Here is a 16660-nt window from a genome sequence, read left to right on the forward strand (position 1 = left end):
TAGTCGCCGTCCGCTTATTGTGGCGAGGCGGCGGGAGCGCTCCGCGGCGGCCCGCTATGGCTTGTGCGGCGGGCGTGGCGTGGCTTGGGTGTGCGGCCGCCCCGGCCGTCTGTCCGTCCGGCGGTCCGTGCGGTCAGCGCGGCCGGGGCGGCGCCGAGGGTCACAAGTTGGACGAGAGGCGCGAGCGCGAGTCCGGCGGGCCGGGCGCGGGCCCCAGGCGCGGCGTGGAGCTGCTGGCCGGCCGGGCGGCGGGCGCGGGCGCGCCGTGGGGCAGCGAGGGCTGCGAGGCGGACAGCGGGCGCGACGCGCGGCTCAGGCGGCGGGCGGGCAGCGCGGCGGGCGGCCGCGGGCTGGGCGGCCCGGGCGGGCTGGGCGGGCCGGGCGAGGCGGCGCCCAGGGGCGGGCGGCGCGGCGGGCGCGGGGAGCCGAGCGCCAGGGGCCCCGCGAGCGGCCGCGCGGCCTGCGGGCAGAAGCTCAGCGCCACGGCCTGCTGCAGCGTGGCGATGGCCGAGGCGGGCGGCGGCGCCAGCAGCGGGGCGCGCGGGCCCAGCTCGGCCTGCCGCGCCATCTCGCGGTCGTACTTGACGATCTCCTGGATGATGGCGTTCTCCTGGTTGTTGAACACGCCCGAGCTGAGGTCGTGCTGCACCTTGTGTAGCAGGATCGAGTTCTTCTTGCCTGCGGGGAGCGGGCGCACTTGCCGTCAGAGCCGCCGCGGGAAGCGGGGCCAACCACTGCTGAACGCCGCCCGGCATCTCTGCAGCTGGCACAGAGAACACGAGTGCGGGCAGTCTTGGCCCACACACGGCGCTCTGCACGCAGCCAGCACGGGCCGAGCACCTGCTGTGTGCAGCGGGCGCGCGCGGGCCCGTCCGCCTCTCCAGGCATCGGCACCTCCCGGCCACCGAGCCACCTGTCGGCCCGGGGTGTGCGACAAGGGAAACGCCTCCATCTACCGGAGCGCGCGGGCCTCCGGTGCCCACCGCCTACGGCTCGTACTCTCACGTCGCCATGGAGTGTCGTTGGTAAGCTCGAGCCGAGCGCCTGCACAGGAGCCCTCTGACCCCGCCCCCTGGCCGCTCTCCCGGTCACCGTCTGCACGTCCCTTTCTGCCTCCCACCATCAGCGGGTCTTGGGCGCTGCGTCTCCCTGGCAGGCCCTGTACCATGCCATCTCCTCAGGTCCTTCCCCACACAGAGCCCTCCGCGGCTCCCGAGTGCCCAGGCCTCCAGTCTGAACTTTGGCCTCCTTCCTCCCCCGCCAGGCCTTCCTCCTGCCCCGGGGCTTCGCATGTGCTCTGCCCACCCAAGGAGCACTTTCCCCTTTCCACGAGTCCCTGCCCTCAGGGCAGGCCCATGTGGCACCCAGCTAGGCCTGGGTCACAGTCCCCGGGCAGCCTCCTCGAGCTCAACAAACAGCCGGGCGTGGTGGCGCACGCTCGTCATCCCAGCGCTCGGGAGGCTAAGACAGGAGGATCGCGGTTCGCGGCCAGCCTCAGCTACTTAGCAAGGCCCTCTGCAACTCAGTGACCCCTTGTTTCAAAATAAATAATAAAAAATAGGGCAGGGGGTGTAGCTCGGAGGTCGAATGCCCCTGGGCTCCATCACCCGTACAAAAAAAATAATAATCCAGCCACAGGTTGGATTACCAGCCACAGGTTGCGCACACTGACCAGAAGCTCCCTGGCTAGCCTTGGGGCAAGATGGGGGCTGGAGAGCCCTTACGGGGGCCGAGGCGCGCTCACCGATGCGGTCCAGGCGGTCGATGGCCACCGTCTCGAAGGCGCGCCGCATCATGGGGTACTCCTCCAGCACCTCGTTGAAGTTGTCCACGCTCAGAGAGTAGAGGCGGCAGTAGGTGTCGGCGCGCACGCTGGCCGTGCGGCGGCCCCGCGTGAGCAGGCAGATCTCTGTGGAGGCAGAGGCCGGCCTCAGCGGCCGCCCGGCCTCCCCACCTCCCGCCCCCCGCCCGTGCCCGCGCCCACCTCCGAAGTAGGAGCCGTCGGCCAGCTTCATCTCGCGGTTGCCCTTGGTCAGCACGCTCACCACGCCGTGCTGAATGAAGTACATCTTCTTGCCGATGGTGCCCTCGCGGATGATGTAGTCGCCCGGCTGGAAGACCTCGAACTTGAGCTTGGTCAGCATGGCCGTGACGAAGTTGGGGTCGGCGTTGGCAAAGAGCGGCATGGAAGCCACCAGCTTCCGGCAGTTGAAGTTGACGATCTCCTGCGGGGCGGGGAGGCCGCCAAGGGGGGCGGAGGTTCTGCTAGCAGAGTTCCGGCACGGACAGAGGCACCCGCTACTCCCAGCACCACACCCCGACACCGGACGGTGTAGGTGGACAAGAGACAGCAGCTTGTGCCCGGCGTGATGGCGCACGCCTGACAGCCCCGCGCCGGCGGGCCGGGACAGGAGGACTGCGGGTTCCCAGCCTCAGCAACCCAGCGAGACCCAGTGGCCTGGCCACACCACCTCCTCGGACACCCGCCCATCCCGGGGCCATCCCTTACCCCGTCCTTCAGGCACTTAACGAGCCCCGTTGAAACACAGCAGGATTGGATTTTTAAGTAACAGGCCAGTCAAGGTCATTTGGAAGAGCCCAGCAGGACCCAGCAGGAAGCCCATGAAGGCAGAGGAGGAGGGGCGGGACCAGCCCTCTGCTCGCCTGTGAGGGAGCTGGGCGCCCATGACTCACTGCCGGGCGACGCAGAGAGGGCAGAGGCCGCGAGGGCGCTGGCAACCCAGACGCCAAAAATAAACCCCTGAATCCAGAAGCAAAGGCAGCGAGGGCAGGGCAGGGGCCGGACCTGACCCCTGCCTCACACCCCACAGGCCAGGAAGACCGGGGCGGTCGGGATTCAAGTACAGAAAAGGAAGCGGGCACCGTGGCGCGCACTCGTAATTTCAGTACTTGGGAGGCTGAGGCCGGAGGGATGCAGGTTTGAGGCTAGCTTCAGCAACTGGGTAAGCCCTGTTTCAAAATAAAGATGCTAGGGGTGTGTGTCAGAGGTAGAAAGCCCCCGGGCTCCGTCCCCAGCACTCAAAGATGACAACACGAGCGGGGCCGGGCGGGCAGCTCAGTGGGGGGAGCCTGCCTGGCTAATGTGCACACGGTTCATCTCCAGCACCGACAAAGAAGAGGCCATAAGCAAAGTTATGGCTCAGGGTGGACTCTGAATCACAAAGGGCCACTGTCCTCCACATACAAAGAAATTCTAAGAATAGAACAAGACGGATGGCGCCGGAGAGAAACCAGAGCACAGAGGAAGAAAGAGAGGGCGCCCGGTGCAGAGGGGAGGCCCGGCGGGAGGCCGGCACGCCTCGGCGCTGTCAAGGATGGGCCTCGCCGGCACGAGACCGACTCCCCGCGCCGCCAAAGCCACCGAGACTGGACGGCGTGGTTGCCCCAGCGCGGACCCCAGGGCGCGGGGAGGCCCGAAGCCGCAGCGGGACAGGTGCACGCGGCGAGAAGAGGCCGCCCCGGGTTGAACCGAGCACACGTTCGTCCCATGTCTTTCCCACGGTCCCGGGAACTGAACCCGGGGGGGGGGGGGCCTCACCTCCCGCAGGGGCCCGTTGAGCTCCTCCAGGATGCTATCCTCGTCAAACATCTTGCCCTGGTAGCGGTGCTCGTAGTAGTCATGGATCTTCTGGCGGAAGTCGGCGGGCAGCTTGTGGAAGGACATGTATTGCTCCACTTGCTTGTACTGCGGGGGGAGGCGGTGAGGAGGTCGGTGCCGGAGCGCGCCCGCACGGCGCCCGGCCCCGGGGGCTGCGACCAGCCACGACACACAATTTTTTTTTTTTTTTTTTCAGTACTGGGGATGGAACCCGGGGCGTTCCGGCTTTGACCTACACCCCGGCCCTATTTTTTTTTTTTTTTTTTTTTGTGTGTGTGTGTGTGTGTGTGGTACTGGGGAATGGAACCCGGGGCCTTCTACCTCTGACCCGCACCCCCAGCCCTATTTTTTATTCTTTATTTAGAAACAGGGTCCCACTACGTTGCAAAGTAACTTAGTAGAGTTACTTGGTAGCGGAGGCTGTCCGCCAACCTGATCCTCCCCACCGCAGCCTCCCGAGTGCTGGGATGACAGGCGCGCGCCACCACGCCGGGCCGAGGTGCGTGTTTTATATCTGAACCCAGTCCTGGTTTTTTACTTTTGTACTGGGGATGGAACACAGAAGTAGTCTACCTCCGAGCCACGCCCTCGGCCCTATTTCACTTTGAAACAAGACCATGCTAAAGTCGCCGAGGCTGGCCTCACACCCTCAGTCCTCCTGTCTCAACCTCCCAAGTCGAGGGATCACAGGCGTGTGCCAGCGCACCCAGCTTCCCCTCTCTGCTGCTCTGCCCTGAGATTTGGGGAGCAAGTGAACCCCAGGGATTCCTACGGGCACGGAGGCCAAGTTCCCGCCCAGAGTCCTGACCCCACCAGGCCCCGAGAGACCACGGTGTCAGCCCTCCCGAGCAGGGCGGGGGCGTGGGTGCCAGGCCCTGCCGTCCCCAGGACGGCCCCAGGGGCGCCCGGGCCCCGTTTTCGCCCACCCCTCCCGACCACAGCTGCCCTGAGCTCAGCGGAACCCGTGATGCGGGCGGGTGGCAGCGCCAGCTCATGTTTGGGTGGGAGGCCCGCGGCTTCCGGACAGCCGGGGCGCCTGGCACAGGGCCCAGCCGCCCCGGCTGGCACCGCTGGGGGGGCTTCGAGGCCCCGGCAGCAGGCAGGGCGCGCGGGGCGCGTGCGGGGCCGGGCACACCCTCGGCCCGAGGCCAGGCAGGGGCCGCCGATGCCCCCGCCCCAGCACCAAGCACCCGAGGCCAACCTTCTCCTGGTACTGGCGCCGCGAGGAGTCCAGCGACTGGATGAGGGCCGTGGCGTGGCCGATGAACATGGCGTAGCAGGTGGCGCCCACGATCATGCTGAGCATGGTGAGCCAGATGTCCGTCATGCTCTCGGGCGCCTGGCGCCCGTAGCCGATGCACAGCATGTGACTCATGGCCTTGAACAGCGCGAAGGAGTACAGCTCGCTCCAGGAGTGGTTCTGCGGGCGGAGGGCGCTCAGGCCAGGGCGCGCCGACCCCGCCCCGGCCCCCCACCCGTGTCTGTGGCCCGATCTGAGCTGGGGGGGGGCAGAGCCCGCCGGGGGCAGGGGGGGGCCGCTCCGGCGTCCTCGGTCGACCCGCTGGGGAAGGGGGGCCGCGGGCCCGTCGAGGAAATGGAACCGCTTGTGCGGGCGGCTGGACAATGGAGTCCTCAGGCCGGCCAGCTGTGCCAGGCGCCGGGGCGGGCGCCCACTGCGTCCAAACCCAGAGCCTGCCAAGCCCACGTGTGCCCCGGCCCGGGCGGGGAGACGGGCCCGCGGGGGCAGCGCCGGACTCCGGCACCTATGGGTCATGCTTCATGTGGGCGTGGTGCTGGGACTGAGCCAGGGATGACCTACCTCCTTGCTACGCCCCCGGCTCTATTTATTTTATCATTTTGTGGTGCTGGGGATGGAAGGCGGGAGCGAACACCTCTGAGCTACGCTCCCAGCCTTTTTTAAATTTGGAAGCAGGGTCTGACCTTGCTGCCAGCCTAAGTTGCTAAGGCTGACCTCGAACCTGTGATCCTCCTATCTCCGCCTCCCAAGTTCTGGGATAAAGGGTGTGCACCACCATGCCCGGCTTCACAATCTTTTTGTTTTGTTTTGTTCTAGGAATTCAACAATGGGGCAATCTATCTCTGAGCAGCCTTTTAAATTTATTTTTATTTTGTTTGCAGTACCAAGGATGGAACCCAGGGGCATTCTACCTCCAAATAATGCTCCTGGTCCCTTGTTTTTTGCGGGTCTGGGGACAGAACCCAGGGGCACTCTATCTCCGAGCTACACCCCCTGTCCTATTTTTTATTCTTTATTTTTGAAACAGGGTCTCACTGAGTTGTAGAGGCCTAAGTAGCTGAGGCTGTCCTCGAACCAGGATCCTCCTGTCTCAGCCTCCCAAAGGCTGGGATGAGGAGCGTGCGCCACCACGCCCGGCTTTTATTTATTTTTAATAAATTGGTGTAAAGACACGGGGGAATCAACTGTTTAGCCCTGAGGTCATCCTTGGGTAGCAAGATGCCCGGGTGCCCCGGGTTAGCAGGGTCCCGGGAAGGGTGAGAGTCTGGGAAGGGTGGGGTCCCTGGGTGGGGCGTGGGGGTCCCTGGCGTGGGCGTCCCTGGCGTGGGGGTCCCTGGGTGGGGCGTGAGGGTCCCTGGGCATGGGGTCCCTGGGCATGGGGGTCCCTGGGCGTGGGCGTCCCTGGACACCCCCGGGCAGGCGGCCCGGCTCGTGGCGCTCGGGCGGCGGCTGGCGCGGGCACTCACCACCATGTTGTTGATGGACACCCAGCAGTTGCTGGGGAAGTCCTGCAGCATGGGCACCAGGAACTGCAGGCAGCCGTCCCAGTGGCACAGCAGGAGCATCATGCTGATGAGGTTACAGATGCGCATGACGGCGCTCGCCAGGTCGTAGGTCATGTGGAAGATCTGGGGGGCGGGGGGCGTCAGCGGCCCCCCAGGCCAGCCGCCGGCCCTGCCGCCCGGCCCTGCTCAGCGCCAGGGCCGACCTCTGCGCCCCAGCTGGATGGAGGCCCTGGTTTTGTCCCTCAGCCTCAGTTTACCTATTGGCAACAGGGCTGTGGATCCCTTCTTTTTTGGGGGGCTTCCATCCCCAGCGCCATTCTGCCTCCAAGCTACCCCCGCAGCCCTACTTTATTCTAAGTTGCCGAGGGCCTCACAAATAGCCGAGGCTGCCCACAAACCTGTGACCCTCCTGTCTCGGCCTCCCCAGGGCTGGGGTTACAAGTCTGCTCCCTGGCCGCACTCTGGGACTCCATCGCGGCCCTTACGCCCCCAACCCAGCCTGAACCCGCAAACCCGCGCAGCAAACCCTCTCAGAGGCTGGGGACGCACCCCTGCTGCTCCCCAGCCCCAGGCGACCCGCACCGGGCTGGCCCCATCTCCTCCCTGGGGCCCGGCCCTGCCCGGCCAGGACCCGTCATGCTCGCCCCACCTGGGTCCTGCCCGGCCGCGGCAGCCAGGCACTCCCAGGACAACAGGCTACCCAGCAACCGTGACTCCGCCCCCACAACTTAGGCCCCGCCCTGCCTCTCATGGCCCCGCCCTCACAGCCTCAGCCCGGCCTCCCATCCCTTGTGGCCCCGCCCCTTCCGATAGACCCGCCCTGCCATGTGGCCCCGCCCCATGGCCCTCCCCACCGCGTGGCCCCGCCCCTGGTCCTCAGGGTTTCGCCCTTACACTCAGTCTCCCCTCCCCGTCCTTCATGGCCCCGCCCCTGCCCTGTAACCCCGCCCCTCACCCGTGGCCCCGCCTATTCACTACGTGGCCCCGCCCCTGGTCCTTACGGCTTCGTCCTTGCATCCTTAGCCCCTCCTCCTCCTCCTCCATGGCCACACCACGCCCGTAGCCCCGCCCATCTGTGTGGCCACGCCCCTCTCGCTCGCGGCCCCTCCCCACCCCGTGTTCATGGCTTCACCAGGTATCCTCAGCCCCGCCTCCCCGTCCTTGAGGCCCCGCCCGCCCTGGCCCTGCCCGTAGCCCCGCCCATCTGTGTGGCCCCGCCCCCACCCTTGTTCATGCATCCTCAGCCCGAGCCCCGCCCGCCCTGGCCCCGCCCCCGATGCCCCGCCCACCCTGGCCCCGCCACGCGGCCCCGCCCTGCGGCCCCGCCCGCCCTGGCCCCGCCCCGATGCCCCGCCCCCTCGGCCCCGCCCCTCGGCCCCGCCCCCGGCCCGCCGTCACCTCCTCCCACTGGTGGATGTAGCGGATGAGCCGGGACAGGCGCAGCAGCCGCAGGAGGCTGAGAATCTTGGTGAAGCGCACGATGCGCAGCGCCCGCGCCGTCTTGTACACCTCGGAGTCGATGCCCTTCTCCACGATGAGGAAGATGTAGTCCACGGGGATGGACGACACGAAGTCCACGGCGAACCACGTGCGCAGGTAGCGCCGCTTGATCTTGGCGGGGTCCAGGATGATCTCCGTGTTGTCCTCGATGACGATGCCCGTGCGGAAGTTCAGCACCAGGTCCAGGAGGAAGAAGGTGTCGGACACCACGTTGAACACGATCCAGGGCGCCGTGGTCTCGTCCTTGAAGAAGGTGATGCCGACGGGGATGATGACGAGGTTGCCCACCATGAACAGCAGCATGGTGAAGTCCCAGTAGAACCTGGGGGACGCGGGGCGCTCACACCGGCCCGGCCGCTCCGCCGGGTCTGCGGGAGGAACCCAGGGCTCCCACCTCCAGGCCTGTTTTACATTTTATTTGGAACCAGGGTCTCACTAAGTTGCTGAGAGCCTCACTCAGTAGCCGAGGCTGGCTTCGAACCCGCGCGATCCCCCGTCTCAGCCTCCCCAGCGCGGGGATCACAAGCGTGCGCCACCACCACGCCCGGCTTCCTCGCTCTTTTTATTTTCTGCTTTGGAACACGGTTGCTCGAGATTGCCGTGGGGCTCACTATGTTGGCAAGGCTGGCCTCGAACCCGCGATCCTCCCGTGTCTCAGCCTCCCAAGTGCTGACGGGGCGCGCCGCCACATCTGGCTCTGCGCTTCTAAAAAAGCGACGACCGCAGGCCGGACGTGGTGGGCACGCCTGTCATCCCGGCATTCGGGAGGCTGAGACGGGAGGATCGCGGTTCGCGGACAGCCTCGGCCCCTTAGCGAGGTCCTCTGCAACTCAGTGAGACCCGGTTTCAAAATAAAGAATAAAAAATAGGGCAGGGGTGGAGCTGGAGGTCGAGTGCCCCTGGGCTCCATCCCCGGACCCGCAAAAGAAAAAGAAAAAAAGGTGAGCACAGGTTGTTTCTTGGGACACACCCAGACAAAATCGTGTCCCCAGGGTCAAGCCCCAGCTTCCTCCTGGGACCTGCTCGCAGAAACAGGCCTGTCCACTCAGGGGCATCTACTGATGGTCTGGATCCGGTGCCGTGACTGAAGAGTCTCTGTGGGGACACAGGCCACGGGGACAGATGCCCAGCTCGCAGACAGAGGGAAAATGCAAACCAAAGCCTCCCTGGTGGCTCCTCAAAGGACTAAACAGTTCTTCCCCCAACAGTTCCAGTCTGAGTCTACACACACAAAGGCAAAGCAAGGACTTTACCAGAAATGTCCCACCCCGGTCCCAGCGGTGCCATCCACACAGCCGAACAGTGGGCTCAGCCCAAGCACACGCTAGAATACTACTTAGCCGTGAAAAAGGAGACAGGCTCTGACACAGGCCGCAACATGGCCAGACATTGAGGATGTCATGCTCAGTGGGAACCAGACGCAAAGGCCACACAGCCTGTGCGACTCCACTGATGCAGACGCCCAGGACGGGGGAATCCAGAGACAGGGAGTGGGCCTGTGGGGGCGGGAGGTGGGGTGATTGCTCAAAGAGGTGGGGCTTCCGCGGCTGGCATCCCAGCATTTGGGAGGGTCGCGGTTCGCGGACAGTCTCAACTACTTAGGCCCTCGCAACTCAGCGAGACCCTGTTTCAAAATAAAGAACAAGCCGGGCGTGGCGGCGCACGCTTGAAATCGCCGCGCTAGGGAGGCGGAGACAGGAGGATCGCGCAGGTTCGAAGCCAGCCGCGCTGGCTTAAGAGACCCTGTTTCCAAATAAAAATATAAAATAGGTCTGGGAGTGTAGCCCGGAGGTAGAAGGGTTTCCAGGAACCCCAGTGCCACCAAAAATATAAAAATAAAAAATAAAAAAATAAAGAATAAAAATAGGGCAGGGGGTGTAGCTTGGAGGTCAAAAGCCTCTGGGTTCCATCCACACTACTGCAAAAATAAATTAAAAAGATTACACAACAATGTGGATATGTGTAATGCAGTACACACTTTAAAATGGCTAAATGGATGAGACAGGATTGCACAGGTTCGAAGCCAGCCTCGGCTACTTAGTGAGACCCTGTTTCCAAATAAAATATAAAATAGGTCTGGGAGTACAGCCCAGAGGTAGAAAGCCTCTAGGTTCTACCCCTAGTACCACAAAAAAAAAAAAAAAAAAAAAAAGGCTAAATGGAGCCGGGCGTGGTGGCGCACGCTTGTCATCCCAGCATTCGGGAGGCTGAGACAGGAGGATCGCGGTTCGTGGACAGCCTCGGCTACTTAGTGAGGCCCTTAGCAACTCAGTGAGACCCTGTTTCCAAATAAAGAATAAAAAATTGGCCGGGGGTGGGTGTAGCTTGGAGGTCGAATGTCTCTAGGTTACATCCCCAGACCCGCAAAAAAATAAAATAAATAAATAAATAAATAAATAAATATAAAGAATAAAAATAGGGGCTGGGGGTGTAGCATGGAGGTAGAAAGCCCCTGGGTTCCATCCCCAGTATCACAAAAAATAAAAAATAAGTATAAAAAAATAAAAAAGCTGGGCATGGTGGCACACGCTTGTAATTCCAGTGTTTGGGAGGCTGAGACAGGAGGATCACAGTTTGCTGACAGCCTCAGCTACTACTTAGCGAGGCCCTTTGCAACTCAGTGAGACCCTGCTTCAGAATAAAGAATAAAAATATAGGGCTAGGGGTATATCTCAGAGGTAGAATGACCCTGGGTTACATCCCTAGACCCGCAAAAAAATAAAATAAATAAATAAATAAAAATAAAGAATAAAAATAGGGGCTGGAGGTATAGCATGGAGGTAGAAAGCCCCTGGGTTCCATCCCCAGTATCACAAAAAATAAAAAATAAGTATAAAAAATAAAAGATAAAAAAATAAAAATAAAAATTTAAAAATAAAAAATCCTCAGTACTGAAATAATAATAATAATAATAATAATAATAATAATAATAATAATAAATAGGGCTGGGGGTGGAGCTCCAATAGAATGCCCCGGTTCCATCTCCAGTACCACACACACACACACACACACACACACACACACACACACACGCACAAATAAAAAATACAAAGGGCCGGGGCGTAGTGGAGGTGGGGCACACTGGGCTCACCCCCAGCACCAGGAATGAAAACAGTAAGCTTGGGGAGGAGCCGGCCGGCTGGACAGCACTGCCGCTGAGGCCGGGCTCCCGACGCCACGCCTGCCGAGCTACCTACCGGCGCTCCGCTTCGGGGAATTGATGTCAAGGAAATCATCCATAAAAGGGAGGGGGAAAAGTTAAAAAGTGGCTCGTACTGAGCTGTCCGCGGCAGCTCGGTCCAGGGCCTGGCGTGCGGCGACCCCGGGCTGGGCTGCGGTGGGAGGAGGCCGCGCCCATGGACGGCCCCCTGGAGCCCCCTGCTGCTTCCAGACGCCCAGAGCCCAGGTGCTGCGCCTCTGGGGTGGGGAGGGCTGGAGCTTTGTGACCCTTGAGTTTCAAGGTCAAAAAATCAAATGGCTCCAGCCAGGCGCACGCTGGTCACCCCAGCAGCCCGGAGGCTGAGACGGGAGGATCGCGGTTCGCGGCCAGCCTCAGCTACTTAGCGAGGCCCTCTGCAACTCAGTGAGACCCGGTTTCAAATAAAGAATAAAAAATAGGGCAGGGGGTGTAGCTGGGAGGTAGAATGCCCCTGGGTTCAATCTCTAGTGCCCCCCGCATACACACACACACAAAGGCACCCCTAGCAACAGTAATGAAGCCAAACAGGCCCCCAAGGTCTCCCCCTTGGCCCCGCTGCCAACGCCAACAGGAGTCTCTCTCTCCCTCTCTCTCTGCTCATCAGCTCAGGCAGGGAAACTGAGGCTCGTGCGCCATGGGCTCTGGGCCTGCACAACCCGGCACCCATCAAGTTCCACGGCAAACACAGACCCAGTGCGGCCACTTGCTCCGGTGAGAGGCGGGGAAACTGAGGCCCGTGGTCTGAAGGGGCTCAGGGTTACGTGGGGAGCGCCCCTGCCCTCCTGCTCGGCTCTGCCCGGGGTCTGCAGCTCCCTTCCACCCCCACGGGGTCCTGGCTGCTGCGACCCCCAAGGCCCGAGGGGTCAAGGCTGGGGGCACCGGCTGGCGGGAGAAAGTCCAGGGATCACAGATCCCGGAGGATTAGAGGCCTCAGGTCAGGGATTAAGGGCGAGGCCGGCAGGGGCTGAGGATCAGGGCTGAGCCTGGTATACAGTTAAGCCCTGCGCAGGTGTTAGGCTTAGGAGGGGGATTCCTGGGCGCTGGCTCCCGGCGGGGCCGGGCTGCCCGCTGCGGGGCTGAGCGCGTGCCAGGTGCCACGGTGGCGCCGGGACCACACCAGAGTCCAGCACCCTAAAGCAGCCACAAAAAGCCTTCCACCAAACAGACCATAGTCTGAGGGCGGCCTGGGCCCCTAACCCCACCTGGGAGGTCGGCCTGCGCGGTGCCCCACACCTGGGCCTGACCCCATCTCCCCCCCCCACCCAGAGAACGTGGGTCCTTCTTTCTTTCTTTTTCTTTCTTGTACTGGGGATGGAGCCCAGGGGGGGCATTCGACCTCCGAGCTACACCCCCAGCCCTATTTTTTATTCTTTATTTGGAAACAGGGTCTCACTGAGTGGCAGAGGGCCTCACTAAGTAGCTGAGGCTGTTCGCGAACCGCGATCCTCCCGTCTCAGCCTCCCGATTGCTGGGGTGACAAGCGTGCGCCACCGCGCCCGGCTCCAATATTTCATTCTTTATTTTGAAACAGGGTCTCACTAAATTGCGAAGGCCTCGCTAAGTAGCTGAGGCTGGCTGCGAACTTGTGACCCTCCTGTCTCAGCCTCCCAGGTACAGGGATGACAAGGGTGCACCACCGCGCCCGGGTGCTCATGTGGGTTTCTTCTGCCCTAATGCAGGGCAGTTTTACAGGGCCAGGCGCCCTGTCCCGACCCCCTGCTGGTCATCTGGGGTGGGGTCTCAGGAAGGCATTCCCGGTTCCCTCAGGTTCTTAGAGCTCCCTCCTGCTCCAGCCTCTGGGGGAGGCTCCGGCTAAAGCCGCAGGTCTCAGCTTGGCCCGGACCTGGGGGACCCAGAGATGGACCGTGTGGCTGTGTCTGCGCAGCCAGGCCTCTCCTGGGCTGGACGGGTCAGGAGCTGAGCTACTGTGGCAGCGGCAAGAGAGAATGAAGCCGGGCCTGGGGGCGCACGCTCGTCGTCACCCCAGCACTCGGGAGGCTGAGACGAGGATCGCGGTTCGCGGCCAGCCTCGGCTACTTAGCGAGGCCCTCTGCAACTCAGTGAGACCCTGTTTCAAAATAAAGAATATAAAATCGGGCTGGGGGTGGAGCCTGGAGGTAGAAGGCCCCTGGGTTCCATCCCCAATACAGAGAGAGAGAGAGAGAGAGAGAGAGAGAGAGAGAGAGAGAGAGAGAGAGGGGAAACTGAACCTCCAAACCTAGAATCCTTCCCCACATCCCTGAGCTCCCCTCTGCACCCAGTCTCCTGGATGCTCTCCTGGGGTTTCCCTGCGGCAGCTCCCCTACAGAGACCCGGGGCTTCAGAGAACTTGCTCTGTGCACCCCCGGCGTGCAGGACCTGGGTGTTGCACGGGTCAAGGCGGAACAGCAAGGGGCGCGGCATGCCGGGGCACGGGAGGGGGCAGAGGACGCGGCCGGCGTGACCCCTGAGCCCGCCAGGTGCGTAGGGGACAGTGACATCGTCCAGCCCCGCTCCTGCCCCGTTTGGAGAAACCAAGGCAGAGAGGCCCACGGGGTACCCCAGGCCCGGGAGACTCAGGGGCCTCTCCGTGCCCCGCCTGTTCCCCACCCCGTCCTGCCTCCCTGGCCTGGGCACACGCCGTCATTCCAGATGGCCAATCCTGGACGGTCCCTCCGGAGCCAGGAACGCCGGCCAACTTGCCGGGACAGAAGCACCCGCCAGCCAAGTCAAAGAGGAAGGAGAGGAGACGCCGGGCGGGGAGCTGCCCCCCACGCCATACACACCGCTCACACGCGCGCACCAACCCCCCAGGAACTCTGTGCGTGTGTGTGTGTGTGTGTGTGTGTGTGTGTGTGGTACTGGGGATGGGACCCAGGGGCATTCGACCTCCGAGCCACACCCCCAGCCCAATTTTTTATTCTTTATCTTGAAACAGGGTCTCACTGAGTTGCAAAGGACCTCACTAAGTAGCTGAGGCTGGCTGCGAACCGCGATCCTGCTGTCTCGGCCTCCCGAGTGCTGGGATGACCAGCGTGCGCCACCACGCCCGGCTCTGTATTTGTGTGTGTGTGTGTGTGTGTGTGGTACTGGGGGTGGAACCCAGGGGCTTTCTACCTCCGGGCTATTCTCCCAGACCTATTTTTATACTTTATTTGGAAACAGGGTCTCACTGAGTTGCCGAGAGCCTCACTAAGTAGCCGAGGCTGGCTTCGAACCCGTGCGATCCTCCTGTCTCAGCCTCCCCAGCGCGGGGATGACAGGCTCTGTGTTTTTGTTTTTGATACCGGGTCTCTCTAGGTTGCTGAGAGTCCTGCTACTTGCCAAGGCTGTCCTCGAACCTGCGATTCTCCTAGGATTGCAGACATGTGCCACCATGCGCACACCGTGAGACTCCCTTTCAAAATAAGAAATTAAAAAGGCTGAGGGCAGAGCCTAGAGGCAGCACACTCCTGGGCTCGGTCTCCAACACACACACGTGTGTACACACACGTACTTTTTTCTTTTTCTTTTTTTTCTGAGGTACTGGGGATGGAACCCAGGGGCACTCTGCCTCCGAGCTACACCCCAGTCCTAATTTTTATTCTTTATTTTGAAACAGGGCCCCAGTGAGTTGCAGAGGGCCTCACTAAGTAGCCGAGGCTGGCCGCGAACCGCGATCCTCCCGTCTCAGCCTCCCGAGTGCGGGGATGACCAGCGCGCCCACCGCGCCCGGCCTCCTCCAGTATCCTCAAGGTCTCTGGAACACCTTTTCTCTCTTATCTCTCTCCAGGCTGGATGAGATTTCTCTCTCCACGTGTGTGCCCTTGTTATAACAGTTATTAGTGTTATTATTTAGCACTGGGGATTGAACCCAGGGGCATTCTGCCTCTGAGCCACAACCCCAGGCCTTTTTATTTTTTAATCTCGAAACAGGGTTTTGCTCAGTTGCTGAGGTCCTCGCTAAGTGGCTGAGGTCAGCCTCCACGCCTGCAATCCTCCAGACTAAGCCTCCCAAGTGCTAGCATTCCAGACGGGCACCACAGCACCCAGCTGTGAAGATTATTAAGCCGACACTCAGACGCACGGTGTGATCCTCCTGTCCCGGCCTCCCAAGAGCTAGGATTACAAGTGTGCCCCACCGCACCGGCTAATTTTTTTTTTTTTTTAATTGTGAACCAGGATCTCACTAAGTTGCTGAGGCTGGCCTCAAACCTGGGCTCCCCCCGTCTCAGCCTCCCACATACCGGGATCAAAGGTGCCCAACGCCACAGAGGCTAGCCTTCACGTTTGACTGTCACGGTCCCTCTGGTCTTGACCCGGGGCCACGTTCGGCCCCCTCCTCGCTCCCTTTCACCATCAGCCCACTCTGCCGGGACCCCTATTATAGCTGTGACCAAGCTCTAACCCCAGCCCTATTTTCTATTCTTTATTTTGAAACAGGCTCTGAGTTGCCGAGGGCCTCACTAAGTAGCTGAGGCTGGCCGCACACCGAGATCCTCCCGTCTCCCCCATGCTGGGGTCACACTTGTGCGCCCCACGCCTGGCTCCCCCCAATCTGGAACCCGTCTGAGTCCAGAGCACAGAGACAGCCTGGCCCGGGGGGGGCTGGTGTGGAAGACCACCACCTCCGGCCAGCTTCCAGTGGGCCCAGCCAGCGGAGGCCGCACGCGGGGGCCAAGAGAAGCCGGGTGGGTGCTCCCCGGGCCCGGGGCCAACAGCTGGGGTGTGGGCGCCGCTCTGGCCGGGCTGGCTGGTCAGCAAACGGGCCTCACCGATGGGAACGCTGAACAGAGACCCCGGCCGGGCAGGTGGGGGGTCCCTCCCGAGCCCCCCACCCCTGACCTTTCCCGGAGCCCGAGCTGAGGGTCACAGCTGCGGCAAGGCTGGGGCAGGGCAGGGTGGACCAGAGCCGCGCCTCCCTCCCGCTGCGCCCCGACTCCGTGCCCCGGGCGCCGGGCGGGACCCCGCGCGGGCCAGGGGGGGCCGGGAGGCCGCGGAGGCCCGGGCGCTGTCCGCGGTGCTGAACCGCGCCGCCCCCGCCCGGCCACGCCCCCGGGTCGCGGCGGCCAAGGGCGCACCTGAAGTCGCTGTAGGGGTGGATGATCCAGGCCCCCGCCGACTTGACGCGCTCCTGCTCGCGCTCCACCGCCTTCTGGCTGCCGAACATCCGCAGCGAGAACTTGTTGACGCCGGGCTGCAGCAGCGCGCCGAGCTGGCGCTGCAGGAGGCCGGGCGCCCCCCGGCCCGCGCCCCCCGCCCGCGCCGCGCTGCACTGCGGCGGCCCGCGCGCGCACTCGCCGTTCGGGCTGCCCTTGGGGCTGGCGGCCTCGGGGGGCGCCGCGCCCGGCGGCGGCTGGGGGGGCGCGGGCGGCGGCGGCGGCGGCGGCCCCGGCGCGGGGGGCGCGCCCGGACCCTCCCCCGGCCGCCCGCCGCCCCCGCGCGCGTCCATGGCGAGGCGGCGCCGGGCAGTGCGCAGCGGAGCCGCCGCCGCCGCCGCCGCCGCCGCCGCCGGCCCGAGCCCGAGGGGGAGGGGAGGGCGGGGCGGGGCGGGGCCGGCGCGAGCCCCGCCCCCGCGCCCCGCCCCGCCGGCCCGAGGCCCCGCCCCCGGGAAGGTCGCG

General features: G+C 63.2%; 1 protein-coding gene across 1 annotated transcript; it reads right to left on the reverse strand.

Moving 5' to 3' along the window:
• Window positions 1-160: 160 nt before the first annotated feature.
• Window positions 161-16491, reverse strand: HCN2 (hyperpolarization activated cyclic nucleotide gated potassium and sodium channel 2; the record flags this gene model as incomplete). Its single annotated transcript, XM_080713069.1, has 8 exons — window positions 161-678; window positions 1745-1909; window positions 1985-2225; window positions 3560-3706; window positions 4821-5039; window positions 6344-6505; window positions 7781-8204; window positions 16121-16491. 8 exons carry the CDS (start codon window positions 16489-16491, stop codon window positions 161-163), a joined length of 2247 nt encoding a protein of 748 aa, XP_080569195.1.
• Window positions 16492-16660: the final 169 nt, after the last annotated feature.

The sequence above is a fragment of the Muscardinus avellanarius genome (genome assembly GCF_963383645.1).
Source record: "Muscardinus avellanarius genome assembly, chromosome: 16".
NCBI lineage: Eukaryota > Metazoa > Chordata > Mammalia > Rodentia > Gliridae > Muscardinus > Muscardinus avellanarius.